The sequence below is a fragment of the Miniopterus natalensis genome, chromosome 3, assembly GCF_054644295.1.
Source record: "Miniopterus natalensis isolate mMinNat1 chromosome 3, mMinNat1.hap1, whole genome shotgun sequence".
Lineage (NCBI taxonomy): Eukaryota > Metazoa > Chordata > Mammalia > Chiroptera > Miniopteridae > Miniopterus > Miniopterus natalensis.
This window is the reverse complement of record NC_142083.1, coordinates 40,522,197-40,545,576: the sequence shown is the minus strand read 5'-3', so window position 1 is coordinate 40,545,576 and position 23,380 is coordinate 40,522,197. Positions and strand designations below refer to the sequence as shown.

Below are 23,380 nucleotides of genomic sequence, written 5' to 3'. Positions count from 1 at the left end.
AAAAAGACTATTCTTTCAAGGAAATTTTTCCCTTTGTGACAGCATGGATGGACCTGGAGAGCATTATGCTAAGTGACAAGCCAGTCAGAGAAAGACAAGTACCATGTGATTTCACTCATATGTGGAATCTAATGAACAAAATGAACTAACCAGCAAAATCGAGACAGACTCATAGAGAGCAGGCTGACAGCTTTCGGGGGTGGGGCGGATGAAGGAATTGAGCAAAAAAGGAAAAAAATAGAGCTCACGGGTAGGGACAGGTGTGGTGATTGCCTGGGGGAGGGGAGATGGGGGAAGTGGAGGAGCGCATGGGGGGACAGATGGTTGCGGACAGAGACTGGACTTGGGGTGGTGAGCACACGATGCAGTGTACAGAAACTGTGTTGTAGAATTGTGCGCCTGAAACCTGTATAATTTTGTTAAACAGTGTCACCCCAGTAAATTTAATAAAAAGAAAAAAAAAGACCATTTCTCCTGTGAGTTGCCTTGGGCCTTTTATAATTACCTTTATTTTAATAATTTCCAGATATTTTTATACCTTTGTGGAGATTCAAGTTTCTATCATATCATATTCTTTGACCTAATGATTTTCTTTAGCGTTTCTTATCGTATGCGTCTACCGGTAATGAATTCTCTCAGCTTTTGTTTGCCTGCAGAACCCTTTACCTCATTTTCATTTAGAGAGGTGTTTTCACTGAGTGTAGAACTCTGGGTTGAGGATTGCTTTCTTTCAGCACTCTCATTCCATTGTCGTCTTCATTGCCTAGTTTTTTATGAAAAACTTACTATAATTGTTACTTTTATTCCTTTATATCTAATATGTTTTTGAGCTTTTTGGATCTGTGGTTTAATGTCTTTTATTATTTTTTGAAAATTTTCAATCATTAACTCTTCAAGTGTTTTTTATGCCCTCTTCTCTCTTCTCCTGGGAATCCAATTAGACATTAGTTAGTTTGATATTGCTGTTCTACATCTTGGATACCCTGGGTTTTTTTTGGTTTTTTTTCAATCTTCACCCAAGAATATGATTTTATTAACTTTAGAGAGAGAGGAAAGGAGAGGGGAAGGGAGGGAGAGAGAGAGGAACATTGATGTGAGAGAGACACATCCATCAGTTGCCCCATATATACCCCAACCAGAGGAAGAACCTGCAACCTGGGTATGTGCTCTAATTGGGAATCGAACCCATGACCTCTTGGTGCATGGGATGACACTCCAACCAACTGAGCCACACATACCAGGGCCCCTGTTTCTTTTTCCATTGTTTTCCCAGTCATTAGATTAGGACTCACTCTAATGACTCCATTTTACCTTAATTACCTCTTTTAAGACCTTATCTCCAAATGTGGTCATACTCTAAGATACTTGGGGTTGGGACTTGCACATATTAATTTGGAGGTGGGAGAGATGCAATTCAACCTGTAACACATAAAACTGAAAAACAGCACTGTGCAGGAGAACTGTCTCTGATGAGGAAAAGTTCTGTGTTTTTGCTGTCCAGTGTGGCAGCCGCTAGCCATGTGCAGGTGTCAAGGGTCTGAAATGTGTAAAGGGACTGAGAAGCTGAATTCTTAACTTTATTTCATTTTGAGCAATTTAAATTTAAACGACCACATGAAGTTAGTGGCTGACATTTGGACAGTGCACATCTTGACTGTTTGACATTTCGAGAACTGAGATCAAAGTGGTTGACAGAGCCCAGCTGGCGTGGCTCAGTGGTTGAGCATCAACCTGGGATCCAGGAGATGGTGGTTCAGTTCTCCATCAAGGCACATGCCCGGGTTGTGGGCCCGATCCCCAGCAGGGGGGTGCAGGAGGCAGTGAATCAATGACCCTCATCATTGATGTTTCTCTCTCTTTCTCTCCCTCTCCCTTCCTCTCTCTGAACTCAGTAAACACATATTAAAAAATAAAAAATTAAAAAATAGTTGACAGACTAATCCAAGATCACACAAATAATTATTGAAATAATTGTGAAGTAGGCTGAGTTCTTAATTTCTTAATGGACTTTGCTCCCTATAGCCTATAAAATAAAACCTAGAAAAATAAAATGCAAAATATCCTCTTTTTTGTTCTTTTTCCTACTATAAAGATGTGGTAGTTTTACTTTATAGCAAAACTTTTGACAAATGAATTTTAGGAATAAATATTCAAATCATTTTTCTCCTCTTTTATTCTTAAGTGGTTTGATATTTGCACACATCAAATGTTTAAATTAGTTCAATAAGATTTTTGTTGTCAGACTGAGGACCCATTTAAATAAAACTCATCTTTGTAGAGGAAAAATTGGTAGGTGGTTTAAAAAAACACCTATAGTTCAGTTAAGCAGGTGCATCGGTGCACACTTTGCTCAGAGAATCTGAATCTGAAAAGTCATTCCACAGAAGGAGAACCAAAAAGAACTTTCTTTTTAAGGATAGAAATAGGTTGTTAAATTCATAGCTTAACTTATTGTTTGATCCTGTTTTTTCATGTTTTGATGAAATTTTCTCAGTAAACTCTGGAGATTTTTTTAACTTTTTATTTTAAATTAATTTTAAACGTGTAAAAGTTACAAAACTATACAGAGAATTCCCATATAGTTCTCACCCAGCTTCCCTTAATGTTGACATCTTTCATAACCATAATATAATTGTCAAAACCAGGAAATTAACATTGATACAATACTATGAACTAAACTGCAGATTTCGGTTTTCACCAATGTCCCTTTTTTGTTCTAGGACCTACCCAGGATCTAACATTGCATCTGATTGTTTCTTCTCAGTCTCCTTTCTGTCTTCTCTTTCTCAGTCTTATCTCTTCTTGACACTTTTGAAGAACACCAATCAGTGATTTTGTAGAATGTCTCTCAGTTTGGGTTTATAGGATATTTTCTCATAATTGAGATGAGAGTTATGCATTTTTGGCAAGAGTACCACAGAAATGATCTTGTAATGCAGATATGTCTTATTATTCTTGGTGAGCTTTAGAAATATTGATGATAGAAACTATGCTTTCTTTTATCTAATATATATTAATATTATTATAAAAGACCAGTCCATCAAAACAATTGTTCTGAGGTGCAAATGACATAGAAAATAAAAATGCTGATTAAAGAAAGCTGTTGTCATCACTAGTTCATTAATGGGATGAGGTTACTAGAATTTCACTAATAGGAATAAACTGTTCAGTAGTAAGAAAGACAAACCACTTTTTCTTTCAAAGGAGGCAGTTCTTTCTTCCTTTTAGAGTTTAAGAAGGGAATTATCAAGAAAGGGGGTCTTCCCAACTAATAGAATTGTCTTTGTAATAGAAAGTTTTCTTGGTTGAAATACTTAACTTTGAGTAACTTATCAAGTAGAACATTAAATGGGGAAAAGGTGATGGCTTTAGGTTCTGTTCTGTGACACTGGAATTCTATCAGAAATCAGATCATTAGTTTCTAGGTCTAGCCTGTCATATGACACAAAACCAATTTATTGCAACCATTTTTTGTATTTAGGGCATTTAAAATTTCTGAATAAGATGAAATTAATCAACAATAATTTTAAATACTATATTATATGTTCCAAACCTCCTTTAAACATTGAAGCATCTTACATGTTTTATATGAAGGGATGAAATTGTATTTTGGGCTCTGATGCTCTTAAAAAATATAGTACATTGTTAGGTTTTGTTCATAGATATTTTTCAGGATATAAGTTGATTCTTCAAAAGAAATGGGCAGAGGCTCTTCTGTAGATGCCTGTGTCTGTCATAATGAACACTTTTCCACATTAAGCCTACTACTTTGCTACTTTTTATATTTTTTCCCTCGCTGGGTTTTCTTTACTAGGAACATTTCAGTGGAATATTTGTGTGTGTCATGTTGATGTAATATTCAGCATAATGGATAGAGTTTTCTTTTCTTTTAGTTCAGCCATCAGCAAACATTGGGAGGCTGAACTGGCTACCCTCAAAGGAAATAATGCCAAACTCACTGCAGCTCTGCTGGAGTCTACTGCCAACGTGAAACAATGGAAACAGCAGCTTGCCGCGTATCAGGAGGAAGCAGAACGTCTGCACAAGCGGGTGAGCTCAGGGCTCTGTCCGTGGGATTTATGGCCAGCAGGTTTCCTTGACCAGAGGAAATTTACGTGTAGATTCCGCACAGGACATCGTTGGGAGATTTGCATTGGTTGTCAGAACATATATGCATTGTATTATATGTGGGTTTATTGGTTAAAAAAATGTTTTCCACACTTTAATGATAATGAAGAATATACAACTTTTAGAACTGAAAAATCTGATTTTAAATTCCTGTTTTGTCATTTGTTAGCTGTATGGCCTCTGGTAAGTTATTCCCCTCTTTCTGATTAGTATTCTCCTCTATAAAATAGGAATAATAACATATACTCTCTACAGTTACTGAATTGACCCGTGATTTCACTGAGTTCATGATAATGCTTTTACTTGTTTTTTAAAGAAAGAAAAATTTGAAAAATAAATACATTTTTTATAAATGTCGGTAATAGAAATATGGAGCAGAAAAAGAAAAGTCATAAATTCCAATGCCATTAACATCAGAAGAAAATTCAAAACATATGCCTTCACCCAACGGGAAGCAAATGCCATTAATTTGCCTTTAAGGATGCCAAGGAAGTGAACTCCACAGACCATAAGGAATGGGCTTAGTACCAGAGCACAATTTGAGGAGTGTAATAGGACCAAGATGATGGGGGAAGTAAATTAAAATGGAATAGAGACAGAAGCAAGAGTAATAGACCTATGGAAATATTCTTTCTAGGTATAAAAGTTAATTTATGAGGAGGAAGAGGAAAGTTGTTATTTAATGACGATAGAGTTTTCATTTTGCAAGGTGAAATAGTTCTGGAGATCCGTTTTACAATGTAAATATACTATTCACTACTGAACTATACACTTAAAAATGATTAAGATGATAAATTGTATATTGTGTTTTTTACCACAATAAAAAATTTACTTATGACAATTAACTCATAAGCCAATAAGTATTCTTTGAGTTCATGGTTCATGTCTCCTTTTTGTGTAATTCCTGCCTTTAAGAGAGTTTTGCTTTAAAGAGTTGATTGAATTTTTATTTTTTTAATTGATTTCAGAAAGAGGAAGGGGGATGGGGTGGGGGGGGAGAGAGAGAGAGAGAGAAACATCCATTGGTTGCCTCCCATACTCACCCTGACTGGGGATAGACCCTGCAACCTGGGTATGTGCCTTGACCAGGAATCAAACCCGTGACCTTTCCTACAGGACAATGCTCCAACCAACTGAGCCACACCAGCAAGGGCAAGAGTTGATTGAATTTTTTAAAATTTAAGAAAAATAATCTTTTTATTTACTCACATATTTATAATTCCCAGTGCTTTTCTTTCCTTCCTATAGATCTGAATTTCCATCAGATGTCATTTCCATTCAGCCTTTAACACTTTTATACTACAAAGTGTACTAGCAACACATTCTCTCAGTTTTTAATGGATGTCTGTATAGAGAGATTTTTGTCTTTACTATAGCTTGCATTTTCTTATTTCTTTGTGTCTAGTCATTTTCAGTTGTATATTGGACATTGTAAATGAGATGGTGCAGGGCCCGTAGTTTCTCTTACCTTTCTCTGAATAGTGTTGGTTTTTGTTTCAGCAAATAGTTAAATTACTTGAAAATTGCTTTGAATTTGTGGAAGAGTGGACTTATGTTTCATTTGTCAGTTTATTTCAATTCTGCCCTTAAACCTAGGGTGAATCTCTTAGTACTGGGAAATCTTTTTTTTATAAGAAGTAACCTTTTAGGGGTTTCATTGGAAAACTTGAGGTGTTTACCAGGGCCCTCCAGTCTGGTGGAACTCAAACTTTAAAGTGTCTTCTCTGTGGTGATCACTACCCCAGTATAGCCCTTTCAGCCTTTCAGCTCCCCGGACTCCTTAGATTCTTATCTGTGCGTGTTCAATTCAGGAGTCAGCCAAAGATTTGAGGGAAGTCTAAATGCTTATTTGCAGGCCTTCTTTCATACAATCCTCAATTTTCTAGCTATTCAAGCTGTTATGAGGCATGCCAAAATCCTCAGGCTCCTCAGAGAAATAAGATCATGGGTTTTTGCTTGAGTTCTAGGTAGACAATACAGCCAGACTGCAGAGTGCCTTCAGGAAAAAGATGTGTAAATATGTATCTCACCCAATGTGATGCTTACTTTCAGTCTTTTGTCCCATTTGTCACTTGTCAGGGTTTTCAAATAACTGATTTCTACGTTTTGCCCATGATTTGCAACAGTTATCTGTGGAAAAGTTAATCCAGTAAAAACTACTACATCATTATCAGAACTGGAACTCCCCATAAGGAATTTATTATCTAATTGGACAAAGAAGCTGATATATGTTAAACAATAAGGAAATAATTCCTAAGATTTTTTTAATAGATGTTCAGTTTTGTGGACTAGAGGACAGGAGAGCCTTGAGCACTTGAGTAGATTGGAATGGCTTTCTGGAGAAAGTACAATCTGAGCTGAGATTTGAGGCCTGGGTAAAGTCTAAATGGTTTTCAGAGGTAAGAGAAGACACTCTAGTTAAGTCAACAGGATGGGTATGATGAACATGGTTTGTTCTTAGGACAAGGAATCTTGCCTGCTTTTAGTTGGAAGTACATACTGGATGTCTTGGACAATGAGTTGGTTAAGTAATTTGGGACTAATGTATGGAGAACCTGAGGGTTTAGATTTGATATTGTGAAATATATGAACCATTGAAAGGCTTGATGGGAGAGTCACAGTGAAAAATGAAGGCTAGCAGTTTAGAGAAGACACAGAAGTAGACAAAGATTAAAGTTAAGTCCACTGACAGGCCATTGCTTTAGTTTAGTTCTGGATAGTAAGGTTTGCACAAGGCTATTAGAACATGAATACAGAGGAAGTGACAGAATGTGGTAGTTAATTCACTATTTCCAAAATGTGAAAGAGAGAGATCTGCTGTATTTCCTTAGTAGTCTAGAATTTACTGTGTTTTAGTCAGTCAAAATGTAACAGATCCTGTTCTGTGTAAAGAGCTGCGATTGGGTGTGTGTGTGTGTGTGTGTGTGTGTGTGTGTGTGTGTGTGTGTGGACTTCTTTGTATTTTGAGTGTTTTGGAATGGTATAACTTTTAAGGACAAGGCCCTTCTTTGTTCTCTCAAAAAATAGCAAGTGCTCATTAAAAGTTATGTTGCTTTTGGGCCTTCAGTAAATTTGTACTGAAGGAAGAACTATCTTTTGCCATGAGACACTATTAATATGAAGATATTCTATTACTGAATATTTAAGTTGTATTTTAAGCATATCTTTTCTTCCAGATTCTCTTACATTTTGGAAATGTATTTGAAATTTTTCTTACTTCTGCAAGGCCAGTTTTCAATTAAATTTGAAAGCTGCAGATGGTAGGCAGATTACTATATCTGACTTTGAATGTTTTGAGAAGTTTTTAGAGACTTTCATTATAGGGATTCTCTACTGTCATTAATCACTTAAGTTTTCCTATCCTCTTCATGATCAAGCCATGTAAATCATTATTTCCTTTGCTCTTTTTTGTCCTAAATTCACATCTTCAAAGAATCTATTCTATTTATTTTTTCATCTTAATATTTCTCAAAATTAATTTTCATATATTGATTCAAAATTCATTATTCACCTATCAAGAGCCTGTTATCTCTTCAGGAAGAAATTCTTTGAAATTGTCATATAATTTAACCTGAGTTTTCATTTAATTTTAGGTGACTGAACTTGAATGTGTTAGTAGCCAAGCAAATGCAGTGCATACCCATAAGACAGAACTAAATCAGACAATACAAGAACTGGAAGAGACACTGAAAGTGAAGGAAGAGGTACTTGCTACTTTTCGATCATCTGTAATCTAGCTAAGATATGTGTGCAAATGTTAGAATCTGTGTACTTGATGGAGTAAGGTAAGGCTGTGTGGGTTTTTTTGGCATGAAATTTTGAGTGACATTACCCTTGTTCATATTTTCCCCATCCTTGTTTCTGTTGTTATGAACTATGATGATGCAGTCAGATTGAGACACTGCTTGTTGTCTTCTGTATGAGAGTTGCATTCATATGATGAACAGAAAACTATTAGAAGTTATATGAATTTTACTAGCTATAGCTTTCTCTGGATTTCAGTAAAAAGATTTAATATCCCAGGAAGAACTTAAGTTTTTGTCCCCACAAAACTTAAAACAACCTTAAAATACTCTTGATTGTTTCTGAGCAGTGCTGTACCAAAGCCACCAAGTTAGACTTGCTGCTTGCTTCTTAAGATTATTCTGCACTAGACAACATGCCTATAAAGATGAATTCACCTCTCTAAAAGTCAGTATAAAGTAATGCTCTTTATTTTTTATTGAGTTTATTGGGGTGACATTGGTTAATACAATTATATAGGTTTCGGGGGCACAGTTCTATAATGTATCACCTGTATATTGTTTTGTGTGTTCACCACCCCAAGTCAAGTCCCGTTCCATCGCCATTTGGGCCCCTGTACCTCCTCCTACCTCCCCCACCCCTTTCCCCCTCCTAATCACCATGCTGTTGTCTGTCTATGAGAGGTTTTGTTTCTTTGTTTGTTTTTGTTTGTTTTGCTTAATCCCTTTACCTTTTTCAGGGAATTTAAAGGAAATGTTCTTTAAATCATTTTTTTGAAGAACTAGGGCAATAATTTCAGGGGAAAATGGGGCCTTCTCTTTCCTTTGATAGCACTTAAAAGTTGTTGTTAAAGACATTGCTCTACTTTTTCTAGGAAATAGAAAGATTAAAACAAGAAATTGATAATGCCAGAGAACTCCAAGAACAGAGGGACTCTCTGACTCAGAAACTACAGGTGAGCTATAATAAAATGTTTATTCATTTCTGCATAGAGAGACATCAATCATTCTATCACATAATAATGACTTTTTTCTGAAACTCCATTTTGTAGATTCTTGGTCATTTTTCTTTTCTAGGACTTCTGATTCATGCCTAATCTTAGATTTTTCAAAAATTAGTTGATAATTTCATCTAGGTAGCTTATAGTCATCATAGGTAATCATTTATAAATTATCTTTAGTAAATTATTTTAGAAATTTCTAGTTGTAACATAAAAATACCCTGAATTTAAAGAAAATGCCTCAAATGGATTTCATTCAGTTTAGAAATTCTCACTTTTTTTTACATTGAATTAATGTATGATTAAAGCAGTAGTTGTGCCCTAATGGAAATCAAGTTGGTGTTTTTTATTTCCTCAGTCTAATTAATTTTATTCACTTTTTCCTGCATAAAGAGCATGCTTCTAATATATATACCTATACTCTATGTCAGTGGTAGTCAACCATAGTTAGGAAGATTTTTCAAAATTCATTTCCAAAGTCTCCTCCTGCCAACTCAGAAAATTTTATTACACCCCCATAGCTGGCTACTTAAAGAAGAGTTAGAAATAACTGTATGTCTAGAGTGAGGAATTTGGGATAAGAGGCAGTAAATGGGACCTGAAAGCCCAGGATTGGAAGGAGTACCTAGATTATAATCCGAACGGCCAGCATTTATTGAGTATTTACTGTGTACCAGACGCACTGCACTAACCACTTCACTTATCTTATGCATTTAATCTGTATGAGTCAATGAGGAAACAGAGGGTTGGATAGGCTAACTTGTTCAACCTGTATTTAAATGGAGATGGTCACATTCTGTGACAATAGAGAGCTTTCATAAAGAAAACAGGTTCCTTACGTGAAATGAAGCATTTCCCTTTCCCTCTCCTATCAGTGACTTTCAGTAGCCTGGGAAAAATGAGCTCATTTGTTTTGGTTTGCCCTACTAAATGTTTCTACCTTTTAATCATCTGTGTAAATTGGTGGTTTTCAACTGAGTGCAGTTTTGTTCCCCAGGGGGCATTTAACAGTGTGTGGAGACATTTTTGATTTTCATAGCTAGGGTGGTGATACTGATATCTCATAGGTCGAAGCCAAGGATGCTGCTAAACATCAAATCATCCAGCCCAAAATGTCAGAAGTGCCAGGGTTGAGAAATCCTGGTGTTGAACTAAACTATGAAGCGTGTAATCGGGGCTGGAAAGAAATGAGGGAAACTCAGTCTGGTTTTGTTTTTTGTTTTGATTTTGACTGCCACCTTTTCAAGGACTTGCTGTAATTCAGGCATATGCTAAGCACTTACATACATTAGCCCTCATTCTCACAGGAGCCGGTATTGTATCCCCACTTCCAAAAGGAAGGCAGCAGTTCCGAGGTGTTAACAAGTTTAATCAAGATTTGTTTTGACTCCATAGTCTGTACTTTCCACATCACCACACTGCTTCTGGCAGCCAAGCATCCAAGCCATTCCTAACAATTCTTTTAAAAAATTTTAATTTTATCTAAATTTACATTATCCCAGAGAAACCAAGAGATAATTTATTCATATTAAATTTCTAAACGTATTTCATCATTGATTGAGCAGTAATTGAATATTACAGTTGGCACTTGGAATTGTGAGTATCAATTCTTACCTGTTATTTCACTGAATATCAAAAATACTTCCAGGAAGTTTTCTTATATAAAAGTGTTAAATATTAGTTCTATCCTGTTGGGGTGTTTTTTTCTGGAGCTCCACTGATATGTAATTGGATTGTTTTCTCTATCTTCCATTTCTACCACTTCCTCACTTACCAGTTGCCCTACTTTATCTCACTTTAATGCCCTTTGATTTTTTTAAAGTCATAATTGAATAAAAATAATTTTTTTCAAATCTGTTTTTCCTTGGGCATCTTATAATTCAGTTTTTATTTCTGATAGGATTTTTGCCATTTTCTTCTGTTTCTATCATGGGTTTAATCATCTCTCCTGTTTTTCAGTTTTTTGGCCCATTTCTGTAAGCATTTGAATACCTGACTTCAGCTTTTTGTTTTTCAGTGCTTGTTTGAGGACATTTAATTCAGAGTAGAGGTTTCTGTTAGAGTTTTCTTGTTTCGTAGTTGGTTTTGGTGGGGCGGGATTTTTATTTTTATCCACTGGAGTATCATTTTCTATTTTTATCTTATGACAGTTTATGTAGATGAAGATTGCAGGCACCTTCATACTTAATGGGTAGAGTGGCAGTTTTGGGTGGTTTACACATTCTTAATTAAAAAACACCCTCTTTTGGGGCAACAGTGGGGGAGAGGCTATGTGTCCTTCAGTGTTTTAACTTTCTTTGGCCTTGGAAGATTATAACTTTCCCTTTACCATGCTAAGTCCCTTTCTTGCAGTCTGCACCGTCTACCAAGACTTTTTTGTTTCTTTCTTTTTCCGGTATTTTGGCCCTTCCAGTGGTCTTTCTCTGTTAGGGTTATTAAGAGTCCAATCTTAGGCCTTTCGTTCCGCTCTTGCCTCTCCTGTGCGTTGCCTCCACGACCTTGCCTTGCCTTCTAAAGGGTCAGAGTGAGAGCTTGAGAAATCTCTCTGCTGGAAATTGGTTCTTATATTTCTTAATAGCAGGTAATTTAAAGTGTGTACTGTTCTCTTCTAGTTACATTGCAGTTGTGGAATTTGTGTGGTTCTATTTGTTCTTGTTATTGGTGTACACTGTTTGGGAGGGTGGCTGGGAGCTGAGTGTTCACAGTCACAGTTTCCTCGGGTTCCCAGAAGTCCGTCCTGTTTTCTTCTTTGCTGCCAGTGTCCTCCTAGGCTGCATTAAAGTGGGAACCATCTTTGCTTATTTACTGCTATATTTTCAATCCCAGTACATAGAGGAAGCTCAGTAAATAATTATTGAATACGTCTCTTCAAGATTTGCCTGTTTTACTTATTTTTCTGTTGAATTTTTTAAAAACAATTAAAAAAAAATCTTTATTGATTTCAGAGAGAGGAAGGGAGATGGAGAGAGAGATAGAAACATCAATGATGAGAGTCATTGATCGGCTGCCTCCTGCATGCCCCCCACTGGGGATCGAGCCCGCAACCCGGGCATGTGCCCTGACCTGAATCAAACCGCGATCACCTGGATCCTAGGTCGATGCTCAGCTGCTGAGCCACGCCGACCGGGCTTTTTTGTTGAATTATTACTTGTTTTTATTATTTATATGTTCTGTTATACATGAATGTTAATAATCTAATAAGGCAAAAATGTAACTTGTAAGCATTTAAGATATGAATCCAATGTCAATAACGACAATTCTTCTATAGCTTTTACTTGGAATAAATGGTACAGGATTTAAATTTGAATTTGATCTGGTCCCATTGCTGGTGGTAATAATTGTTTAAATTTTAAATTTATTTTTAATATTTATCTATTTATTTTTTTATTTATTTTTAATCCTCGCCCGAGGATATGCTTTTATTGATTTTTTAATTTTTTTAGAGAAGGGGAGGGAGAGAGAGAAACATTGATGTGAGAGAAACATTGATTGGTTGCCCCCATGTGCGCCCCAAGGAGGGATGGAACCCACAGCCTAGGACTGTGCCCTGATCAGGAATGGAACTCGCAACCTTTCGGTGCACGGGATGACACTCCCACCAACTAAGCCGTCCGGCCAGGGATGTTTACAGTTTTTTAAATCACTCTAGTGTGTATGCCCGTATCTAACAAACACAGAGCTAGGCCTTCTGTCCACTAGGATTTTTACTCTCAGTTATTGCCCTTGAGGGAGCTAGCAGATTCTGGCCTACAGGGCTTTTATCAGGGCTGAAGCAGGCTTCTGGGTGGGAAGAGCGATAATACAGAAGAACGAATTAGGAGGGACAACGAAAGGCAAGAAGGAGAGGGTTGGGAAATGTGGACAGAAGGCAGAAGGCTGGCAGGTGCCCCCACCCAGGCTCCGAGGGCCCCATGCTGGCCCCTGCGCACTGGCTTGTCCGTTCTTGCCCCGGGGCACGTTCTCTGCCTCCGAATAGACCAGCCGTCAGCATGCAGTGGAGGCCTTTTGTTACCTGCCTAGTAAAATTCCTCCGTCAGAAAAATGGCTTCAAGTATGAGGCTCCTTCTAGAGAGAGCAACACAATTTGAATAGCTGAGGGGATTTGGTGGTTTGCTTGCTTCCACTGAAAATGTGTGGATGTTTCATTGATTGGCAAGGAGAACAAGAAAGCCTTTCATTTTTAAGGAAGGCTCCAGAGGGCAAACCGGGTGGTGCCTGGTGAAGTGGGTGTTTTCTAGTGAATGACATTCATCTATTTTTATAGTTGGAAACATTCTGCTCTTAAGCTTATTGTTTAAGCAGGCAAGAGAGCATGCTGTGCAGTCATGAGTGGAATTTTTAGATTTGATCCCAGGGTCTGTTTTCTCCCTCCTGGTTTAGAGCCTCCATGAACTTGGCTTCTGAATTTATAAACATTTAATAGGTTTCAGATTCTGCTCTCAGTTTACTTATCTTCATCTTGTGGATTATTCAAAGGAAAGAGATTAGGAACATACCTGGTAAACATCTAACAGTACATAATTTAAGTTTAGATTGGGATTCCTTAAATTCTTTATTTGTAAGTCATTGGGGCTGCTTTGTTCCTTTTTTATATTTTGCCAGGCTGTTGGGACTCATCTGTGGCATCCTTGCTTAAGCCTTCATCTTAGTTATTTCTGTCAAAGCATGTGAACATTTCTTTATGTTTAGAATCCTAAATCAACTGTTACTTTCGTATTATGTATTCAAGCCACTTCCCAGTTATTTTTCTCAAAAGTTTAACTTTTACTGGTGTTATAAGCAAATTTTGGAAAAAAGTACCCAAAATCCCCAAACCCTGAACTAGTTCCTGTTTCCTTTTTGTACATGAATTCCCAGTGTTTGTCCTCATGCATACAGATCTGCTTCATGTACTGTTCTTTCTATTTACCAAATTGTCTTTCAATAATTAAAAGAATTTTTTTCCACTATCCTTTAGACTTGGTAGAATTTTTTAAGAGATTTATATTTAAATGATATACTAACATTTGAAATATATTTTCTGAGGCCGATTCTTGTTGTGTTACTAACACCAAATGTTTTCATTATCCCATATAATTTACATATGTGAATGAATGTAAATTGTGTCAGTCACTTAGTTCCTCTCAGATGTAAAAGTGAGCTTTCTAGAAAGGATATATACAGTAGTCCCCCCTTTATCCAAGGTTTTGTTTTTTGTGGTTTCAGTTACTTGTAGTCAACTGCAGTCTGAAAATATTAAATGGAAAATTCCAGAAATAAAAATTTTTAAATTGCACGCCATCTGAGCATCGTGACAAAACCTTCAGCCGTCCTGCTCTGTTCAACCCAGGACATAACTCATCCCTTTGTCCAGCGTATCCACGTTTTACAGGCCACCCACCCTTGGTCACTTAGTAGCTATCTCAGTTATTAGATATTTTGAGAGAGAGAGAGCACATTCACATAACTTTTATTATAGTGTATTGTTATAATTGTTCTATTTTATTATTGTTAATATCTTACTCTACCTAATTTATAAATTAAATGTTATAGGTATATATGTACAGGAAAACATATATATATAGGGTTTGGTACTATCTGCATTTTCAGACATCCATTGGGGGATTTAGAACATGTCCCCTCTCAGATATGGGGACTATTGTAACTTTTAATTCATTGTTTATTTGAGTAGTTTATTTAAAGTCTAATAGTTGGTTTTCTGCTATTTTTCTCAATTTGATTTTTTTTTACCAAAATTAAATCTATAGCTTATATTATGTCATTATATTTTATACAGTTACTTACTATATTTGTCACTTTTAGAAATGTTTTTAGAGCAACAAAAACTTCTAAGTATGCCAGAATTTGTGTTAAAAAATTTTTATGTAGCCATAAACTTCCTTTTTGTGATTCTTTCTTTCCTTGATTTCCAGTATGTTGGACTTGTTAGCTTTATAATTCTTATATGTAGTTATTATATATCTTCACTACCATTCTTAGCAATCGAGCTGTATTTTATACCACATACATTCATTCACTCTTGAGGCAAAACAAAGAATAATTAACATATTTAGAGGACCCTAAATATGTCATTTTAGGGAGTCATTTTCTTCTCTCAGCCTTTCTCCGGAATTGCCAGTAAGGAGAAAAATTAATTTCTCTTTTTTTCCTCTGCCTGCTTTCCCCCGAGATTGCTAACAGTTGTGCATTAGGAAAAGCGCTTGAGCAGAAGTCAAAATGAGACGTAGATAATCCTCAAAGTGGGCCTTCAATACTCTGTCATTATTTGAAGTGCCCAGGGGGTTGCCTGGCACAGAGTAAGCAGTCAGGAAATTTTTGTTGAGTATATAGATGGATTCATGAACAAACCAGTCAGTAAAACTGCATGGATTTCTCAGATGGCACAATCTGAAATCTCCTAAAATTGTGTTAACCTGAAATTCAGAAGCTCATCCTAATGGTCAAACTGCATTAACTACCGCAATATTAGTAATAACTAAAGTTATATATTGTTTTCTAAGTCGTGAACTGACATGAATATATACCACACTTTTGTTTCTAAAGGAAGTAGAAATTCGGAACAAAGACCTGGAGGGACAACTGTCTGACTTAGAGCAACGTCTGGAGAAAAGTCAGAATGAACAAGAAGCTTTTCGCAATAACCTGAAGACACTCTTAGAAATTCTCGATGGAAAAATATTTGAACTAACAGAATTACGAGATAACTTGGCCAAGCTACTAGAATGCAGCTAAGGGAAGTGAAATTTCAGTGCCAATTGATTAAAAAATACACTGTCTCTCTTCATAGGACTGTTTGGGCTCTGCATCAAGATTGCACAAAAAATTTAAATATCACTCCTCCAGGAGGAGGATTTTTTTGAAAATTGGAATTGTATATTTCAGTGTAAATTTTAGAATTCAGCTTGTAGCTAGTTGGGGAAAAAAAGAGATGAAACACTTGAACTACAAATTACCTCCATGTATATTATTGGCCATAGTTAACTAGAAGATTATAAATAGACACTTAATGCAATCCTTTTTTTCCTTCTGATATTAGCCAATGGGAGAATTAACAATGTCTGGGTCACATCCCCTTTTTGTGTTCAACACAGTGAAGGCTATCTGCTTTTTAAATTAATTTATTTATGATATCTAAAGCTGTGTTTTGTGCAAAAAACTTAGTGATGAAAGCCCTGTCTTTTGTTATAATCTGAATAATTTCTCAGGATATTTTTGCACTGTCGAGAAGCAGTGTCATTACCAGTTAATTCTTGCCAGGAGTGTGAGAGGGCTGCATCTTTCATGGAAACATGCTTACTCTGACTGGGTGTATAGAGCTCTTCCCTTTTTTTATGCGGGAAGTTATTTCACTCTGGTGACCACTCTGCGACACTCCGATGTTCTCTAACCTTGTCCCTGTATAGTTTACTTTTCCATATTGATTCCACGTATTAATGAGAAGACACTGTCTCCCATTTTAATACACATTTTAAAGCCAACTAACGAAGGCAGCTGAGTCCCTCAGAAATTTTTCTTTTTAAATTTCTAATAAATTTGACACAGTACTGAAATACTGCAGGCCGTCACTGACGGTCTGGTCTAGCAATGTTAAGTCTATTTACTGAATATGCAGTTACCTTTATTTATATATTTTGCAAGAAATCTTTTCTGAATGATCAATGCATTTCAATTTACGAATAATTATGGTTATCGGGGAACTGTTTATTAAAGATCATTTTCAGGTGTATAGCTATTTTAAAGGTGATCCATTTCCATCAAACAGCTGATCAAAGGACTATTGGGATTGGGCCGCGTACTCTGTCCGGATCTTCACATCAACCATCTCTCTAGTCGAACCTCACAAGGCAATATTCTGAACTGTTAACTAGGCATTTCAAAACAGGAATTCAATAGGCTCTTCTCAGTGAACAGGTTTTAATGTTTTGATGTAATTTTAAAAGACTTTTAGCAAAGATGCATTTCTTTATATATTTCTTTTAAGAAGCTATTTTAAAAGTAAGCCAAGTGCTGTTTAGTCTGCTTATGGAGTAGGAATTGCATCGGAGTCCATATATTCTCGCTGTACAATGCCTGCGATGTTGAGGAGGGTTCTTTAAAGTGTATGCTTGGGCATCTGACTCTATGGAGTCTACAAAGTGCACTGACTTTTTGTTTGTACCCCCAAAAGATGGAATTGTTAAATATAAAATTAAGCTAATTAATCAATTTGTAACCATTTTTTCACTCACAAACAGCTACTCAGCATAGACAGTTTTGTTTTATATATGTAGGTGTATGTATGGAAATACATACATATTGATTTATATTAGAGTGAAAAATAAATGGTTTGTTTCTAAAGTTAGTTTCTAAAGTGAGTTTTCAGGTGTCTCTGAAAAGTTTTTATCAGACACTTAATCACCGTATTATATGTGCTACAACATCACGTAAGTTACCTCCACCTATTTTAGGGTATTTTCCTCACCTGTGAATTATAGGGAAGGGAAGGTAGGTACACAAGCTCAGAGCTGAGGTATTTCTCTGATGAATCAGGTAATAAAATTTATTTGATTGGTAGAATTTTGAAGTAGATATGATTTTATCTATCAGTTTCTGAGTCAAAAAGAGCACCAGATTTTGACAAATAGGGGATTTAACTCTAGGGATCAGGGAACGTAGTTATGAAAAGTTAAAAATCAAAAAAAACTCAACAGTGTAAGCTGTTGAAATGGTAAGTGGATTATTTTAACGATGTAATAAGATATTTTAAAATTTTGACATAGTTGTTATTTAGTGGGAAAATAACTCATCAAAATGTCTCCACTTGAATTGTATTGATATGTGAGATGTGTGTAATTCAATATATACATATACCCATATGTATATACAGAAAATTATTTTTAATATTTTCCTACTGATATGAAATTTAAAATTGGAAATTTTCTGAGTTTTTTCCTTGTCTAATAGAGCCTAATTTTTTTTAAAGCGATTTAACAATTTCTTGAGGGCTGCACCTTTAAACTCCCAGATTGTCGTTAGACGTGTACAGTATATGGGATAAGGTGGACACAAGTGCACATATAAATAAAATCTTAAGACTATTTTAAACATTAATTTACGGTAGGAGCGTATCTAGAATTATCATTTATAAGTCATAATTAGCTTGTGTGCCTACTGTAGTTTTCTCCATTTCTGTATTATAGAAATAAAAGTTTGCATATTAAAATTTGATTTTCCCAGAGACAAGTATTATATAATGTATCTATATTTAGATCAAACTGTGGTAATATATTTGTCAGAAAATAATGTTGGGGACTGTAGCCTGAACATGTGGACTTGAAGTGACACAGAAAAGGAGAGCAGAGATGGATCCCATTGTGTATAAGTTATTCTATGAAAACCATGGATTCTTGTACAAAAAACAACTGGAAAAAAAGAAAGACAAAAATACAGTTTTTATTTTGAAATACATTTGTTGTTCTCTGGAGAATGTACTTTATCTTTTTTTCCTTCAGTCTTTTACAGATATTTTTTAAAAAGCATTCAAGTGATGGCAGCATTTACTTAAATCTTACAGGTGCTATTGGATTTTACATTAGTGTGTTATGTTGTGAAACCCTAACTTTGACATAAAAGGTTTTGCAAGTATTTCCCTGCCTGGAAAATTAGTTTTTGTTTCTCCCCTTCCTCTCTGTGTCTCCGTCTCTGCCTGCCTGTCTGTCTCTCCCTCTCCCTGTCTCCCCCCCCCCCCCCGCTGCAGATTTTACAGAGTTCATGGAGGCGCGGCCCGGCCCCTACAGAAGAACTCCAGCACCGTCAGAGATTTAATGTTTTGCTGTCATTGAGCTGTTGGGAAGCAGTTAGAGAAAGAACTTAACACTTCTTTTTTCAAGTGGAACTAAAAAAGGGACACTCAGAATTAAACCATTACCACCTTTTAAAACTCATTTGTTTGTTAAGGAACTAAATTCTTTGTTAAAATTAAATTCATTCTTTAAGAAGCGTGCTACGGTCTCCCATGTGTTCATTCAACTGGGCACCTGGTTTCCCGTCAGCTCTGGGAGGGGAGGCAGGCCAGAGGGAAAACTTGTTTGGTGGCAGTGTTTGTTGTTGTTTTCTTCAAGAAGTTCTTTTGCTTATTTGATATCAAATACACAAATGTTGGTCACCTATGTTGACTAAAAGCAGGTGATGTGCGGAGAGAAATCGCATCTGGACTAGATAGAAATTCCACATGGATGAGAGGGAACAGGGAAGCGGCCACGGCTCCCATAGGCTTATAGCTGATTTCTCTGATTTCTTTAAGGGCACTTCTGTCCTTTAAAGGACACATTCCAAAGGAGTACGTCTGGGTTAGAAGAGGATTTTGGGGGTGGGGGCAGAGCCAGCACATAGAGTAAGAGCACGATGACTTCAGTTTTTGTCTGAGGGACAGCAGGACAGCCAGGGACTCATAAAGTGCTATTTCCTACCATGCTGCGCTGCTAAGTAAATGAGTTGGAGTCACCCTAATGAACTTCAGAGGCTTACAGAAGACCCTGGTATTTGTCTGGTCAGGATTTAGAACCTAATATAAGACACCTAACATTCAGAACTCATCATTCTGTGGGATTCTGACCCACTTTTGTCAGTTATTTTCATATCCGATCTACCCAGAGACAGACCTATTACTCTGCCTTCCCCTAATAACACCAAATTAAGGTGATAATGGGGGCCTAATAGATGCAAAATTAAGCCCATTTCTGTAGCACAGAAAAATGTCTTTTGTCAGTATTTTTTCTAGCAGCATTCATGATTTTATCTTGCTATCTGTGTTATATAGCTGTGTTACTATTGTGCATATATGTAGTAAGTCATATCTATATGATTTGTGTCGATGGTCTATTTGATTTTTATTTTATACCTTAAGTGGAATGACTATTTCAGAAAACATGGCTAGAAAGCACACGTACTTGAGGTGAATGCTTTCCTGACAACTTCATCATGAAATGGAGCATAAAGGAGTGTTTGTTGAATATCTGCTGTGTAACAGGCACTGTACTAACTGTTTGACATTTCATCCAGGGGTGTTCTTTGGCAGGGGAATGGGGCAAGGAAGGAAAGAGGCTCAAATGATTACACCTGCAGTCACCGGTCTGGTCACCCAGTGTTCCCACGGTCACCGGTCTGGTCGCCCAGTACACCAGTCAAAAAAGGTGGAGATCTTGCTCATGTTTCTGGTGCAGTTTTTCCCTCTAGCTTGCCTGCCTTGCTGCTCTGAAATATCTGTTAGGGCATTTCTTAATTGTATATTTTATATTCACGCCCCTTGAACTTTGGTTTTTATAATGCTTATCATTCAGTTGTAAGGCATATTTTGTTTGCAGGTGCCATATTTGTTTTAGTCCCAATTTTAAAAAATTTACCGGCTTCAGATAATATAAGGAAAGCAGTTCCATAGGCAAAATTCAGCCTATAAAATTTAAGTAGCAAACTGTATAAAGGCCTTGGGAATGCAGTCTGTCTCTTAAGTTCCCTAGTGAAACAAGTTGTAAACCTGCACAGCTCATCCCCCAACACTAAGTAGTTCAGCAGGATGTGGGTTTTGCAGTCAGTGCTGGGTGAGTTTGTGGTCAGTTCTGGTTCCACAAAGTTGAGGCCTCTCCAGGTTGATTAAGCCATTGGATCAGCCGCGGAAGTAACTCATTCGATGGGTAACATGCATTATATAAGTAGAATCATATAATATTGGTCTTTTTGTGTCTGGTTTATTTCACGTAATAGCATGTTTTCAAGGTTCATCAGTATTGTGGCATATATCAGAATTTCATTCCTTTCCGTGCTAAATAACATTTCATTGTCTGGTTAGACCACATTTGGTTTATCCATTCATCTGTTGATTGACACCTGGGTCACTTTTACCTCTTGGCTATTGTGAATCATTCTGCAATGAACATTCATGTACACGTGTTTATTTGAGCCCCTGTTTTCGTTTCCACCTAGGAGTGGGATTGCAGGGTAATGTGGTAGTGCTGTCATTAACCTTTTGAGGAACCTAAAGGATTGAGTTTGAATTGGGTGAATTGAAAAGGTTCATAGAGCAAGGTGCCGTCCCCCTGGGAAATCACGGTCGTGGGGTTAGTATTTTGTTAATAGACCTGTAAGTGATCCGTTGGCCTCCAAGTCGTGCCTCTTCCTCTTGCAATGAAAACATTTATTGAGCACCTGTTATGTCCCAGACACTATATTAGAATAGAAACAAGAGAGAAGCTCACAATTGAGTGAAGGATACAGTTCCTTTACAGTGGGAAGTGCTGTGATGCGGGGAGCATTTCCAGAAGGGAGCCTAGAGGCAAGAGGAGTGCAGAGAATCTCTCCCAGAAGAAACGGTGCCTGCCTGAGTCCTGATGTGGGAGTCGGCGCTAACTAGGAGAAGAAATGAAAGCCTCGTGGACTAGACTGGAGAGGCAGGCCGAGGGCAGGACAGGAAGGGCTCTTGTCGTGTGAAGAATGCGGGTTTTATTCTAAGGCGATGCAGAGGTATTGAAGGGTTTTTTTTAATGAAGTGATGTAACAAACATATGTTTTATAAGTCTAGGTAGTTCCGTAAGTCACAATAATCCCTGCTGAGAGGCTGCATCGTGGCAGTGGCAGTGGGAACGGAGAAGGTGGAATGATTCAGAGTCTGCAGGAGGTGGGATTAGTAGGACGGCTTGGCTAATGTAGATGACAGGGAGAAGGGAAGGAAGAGTGCAGGATGACTCCTAGGTCTCCCGAGTTGGGCACCAGGCGAACAAGCCCATTTATTGAGAGAGAGAATCCAAGAGGGTGGGGGCTTAGTTTTGGAGGAGGTGAGGCAAAGCAAGATGAAGGATGAGTCCTGTTTTGAGTAAGATGCCTGTAGAACATGCAAGTGGAGATAGGAGTCTAAATGGAGCTTAGGAGAGAAATATGAGCTATTTGGGAGCTGCCAGCGTAGGTAATGGTAATTGAGGGCATGAGAAATGGGGAGAATACAAGATGAAAATGCCACTGCTGCAGGTGCAGGACGGGAAAGGAGCTTGTGAAAGAAACAGAAGGAACGGCCAAGAGGGATGGGAGAACAACCGAAGTGTGGGGACTCGTGGAGGCCTAGAGTGGAGTTTCAGAAAGCCAGGCCGGTTTCACAAAAACAAATAAATAAACTCACGTCTGAGGCAGTGATACTCTGTGTTCTGTTGAGATCCTTCATTAATGTTTGATTTTAAAATATACTTTTTTTAAAAATTTATCTTTGTTGTTGAAAGTATTACCAACAAACTCAAATACACCATTTAAACATTTCGAAACACTGAAATCCAGTGAACATCAGTACCAAGTTATCTGTTTTCGTGCAGATGACAGAATGAAGCCAGCTCTGGTAAATTGAAGAGCATCTTGGTATTTCAAGGTGAGCTGTTAAAGAAGTGCTACCATTTCTTAGTGCGGATCAGCACTTTCTCAATACTGTGTAACTGAAACTACACACAGAGATGGGGTCTACATGAGGTAACTGCTGTCCTCTATAAACCCAGTTCCAAATGTTTGATTATGAAAATGACCTCATTTTTCCTATTGACTTACTGGTTGAATTAAATGTTGCAGACCATTCTTTCTGTTAATATATGGGACTTGTAGCTGTCACTTCTAAAAGGTTGTGGGGGTCGCAGGGGCAACAGAGAAGAAGAGTTAACACTTTCCTCGTAGAACTTGGCTTATTACCCTTCTGTGGCTCCCCTGCCCCTCCTCCAAGTCAGGTTCTAGAGGCTTAAGTGTATTGCATGTGCCTTTTAAGACGTGTCACTTTGATCCTGAATTCGCCACTACGACCAGGTGATTTTGTGTTTGCATTGTCATAGAAAGTTTAGAGAATTAACGTTGTTATTTTACTCTTCTTTTCACATTGATTCATACAAATTATATCTGGTAGAAATGAGCTCAACCAGGAACAAGAAAATGCCCCTTGTGTTTGGTTTCATACTGTTGTGTGGTATTTGACTTTTATTTCTAGTTTAAGTTAAAATTAGCTTGAAACCCTCGAGTAGACATGACTGGCACTGCTTGGGCACATTAGAGCATGTTAGACATTGCAGGAAGAAAAGGAGCTACTGGTTCTCAAATTTGGCTCCAAATAACACATAAAATTTACAGATCACTTGTGAATTGTCAAATAAACTGACTTTTAAACCACCTTTGTTCATGTTTTTCTATTTAGTGGTTTAATCTTGGTCTCCTTCAGCAGAGCCTTCATCTAGAGTACATTCTGTGCATTAAAATCCTATGTTATATATAATAGTGTAAAACATAGAACAGTCCATGGCTCATGGCCATCTCACAATGGTTCACAGCGGTGCCGTGACTTAACTGTATTTGTTATCCCCATTTTATAGATTTCATAGAGTCTGAGACTCAGCAAGATTAAGCGATTGGCCAAGTAAGAGGCAGAACAAGGAATAGTGCCCTTCCCACCCCATCGTGCCCCAACTAGGAACGCCAGGCCTTTTGTAAGAAGGCAGGTACAGGTACAAAAGTTTA

General features: G+C 37.3%; 1 protein-coding gene across 2 annotated transcripts in view; it reads left to right on the top strand.

Moving 5' to 3' along the window:
• The window catches only part of HOMER1 (homer scaffold protein 1), a 91,074-nt gene extending 72,755 nt beyond the window's left edge, over positions 1 to 18,319 (top strand). For both annotated transcript variants that reach the window (XM_016210367.2, XM_016210366.2), the window contains exons 6-9: positions 3,894 to 4,050; positions 7,722 to 7,832; positions 8,747 to 8,827; positions 15,416 to 18,319. In XM_016210367.2, the coding sequence (XP_016065853.1) occupies positions 3,894 to 4,050; positions 7,722 to 7,832; positions 8,747 to 8,827; positions 15,416 to 15,604 (538 nt within the window). In that variant the 3' untranslated portion in view covers positions 15,605 to 18,319. The remainder of the gene's footprint in view (positions 1 to 3,893; positions 4,051 to 7,721; positions 7,833 to 8,746; positions 8,828 to 15,415) is intronic.
• The last annotated feature ends 5,061 nt before the right edge of the window (positions 18,320 to 23,380 follow it).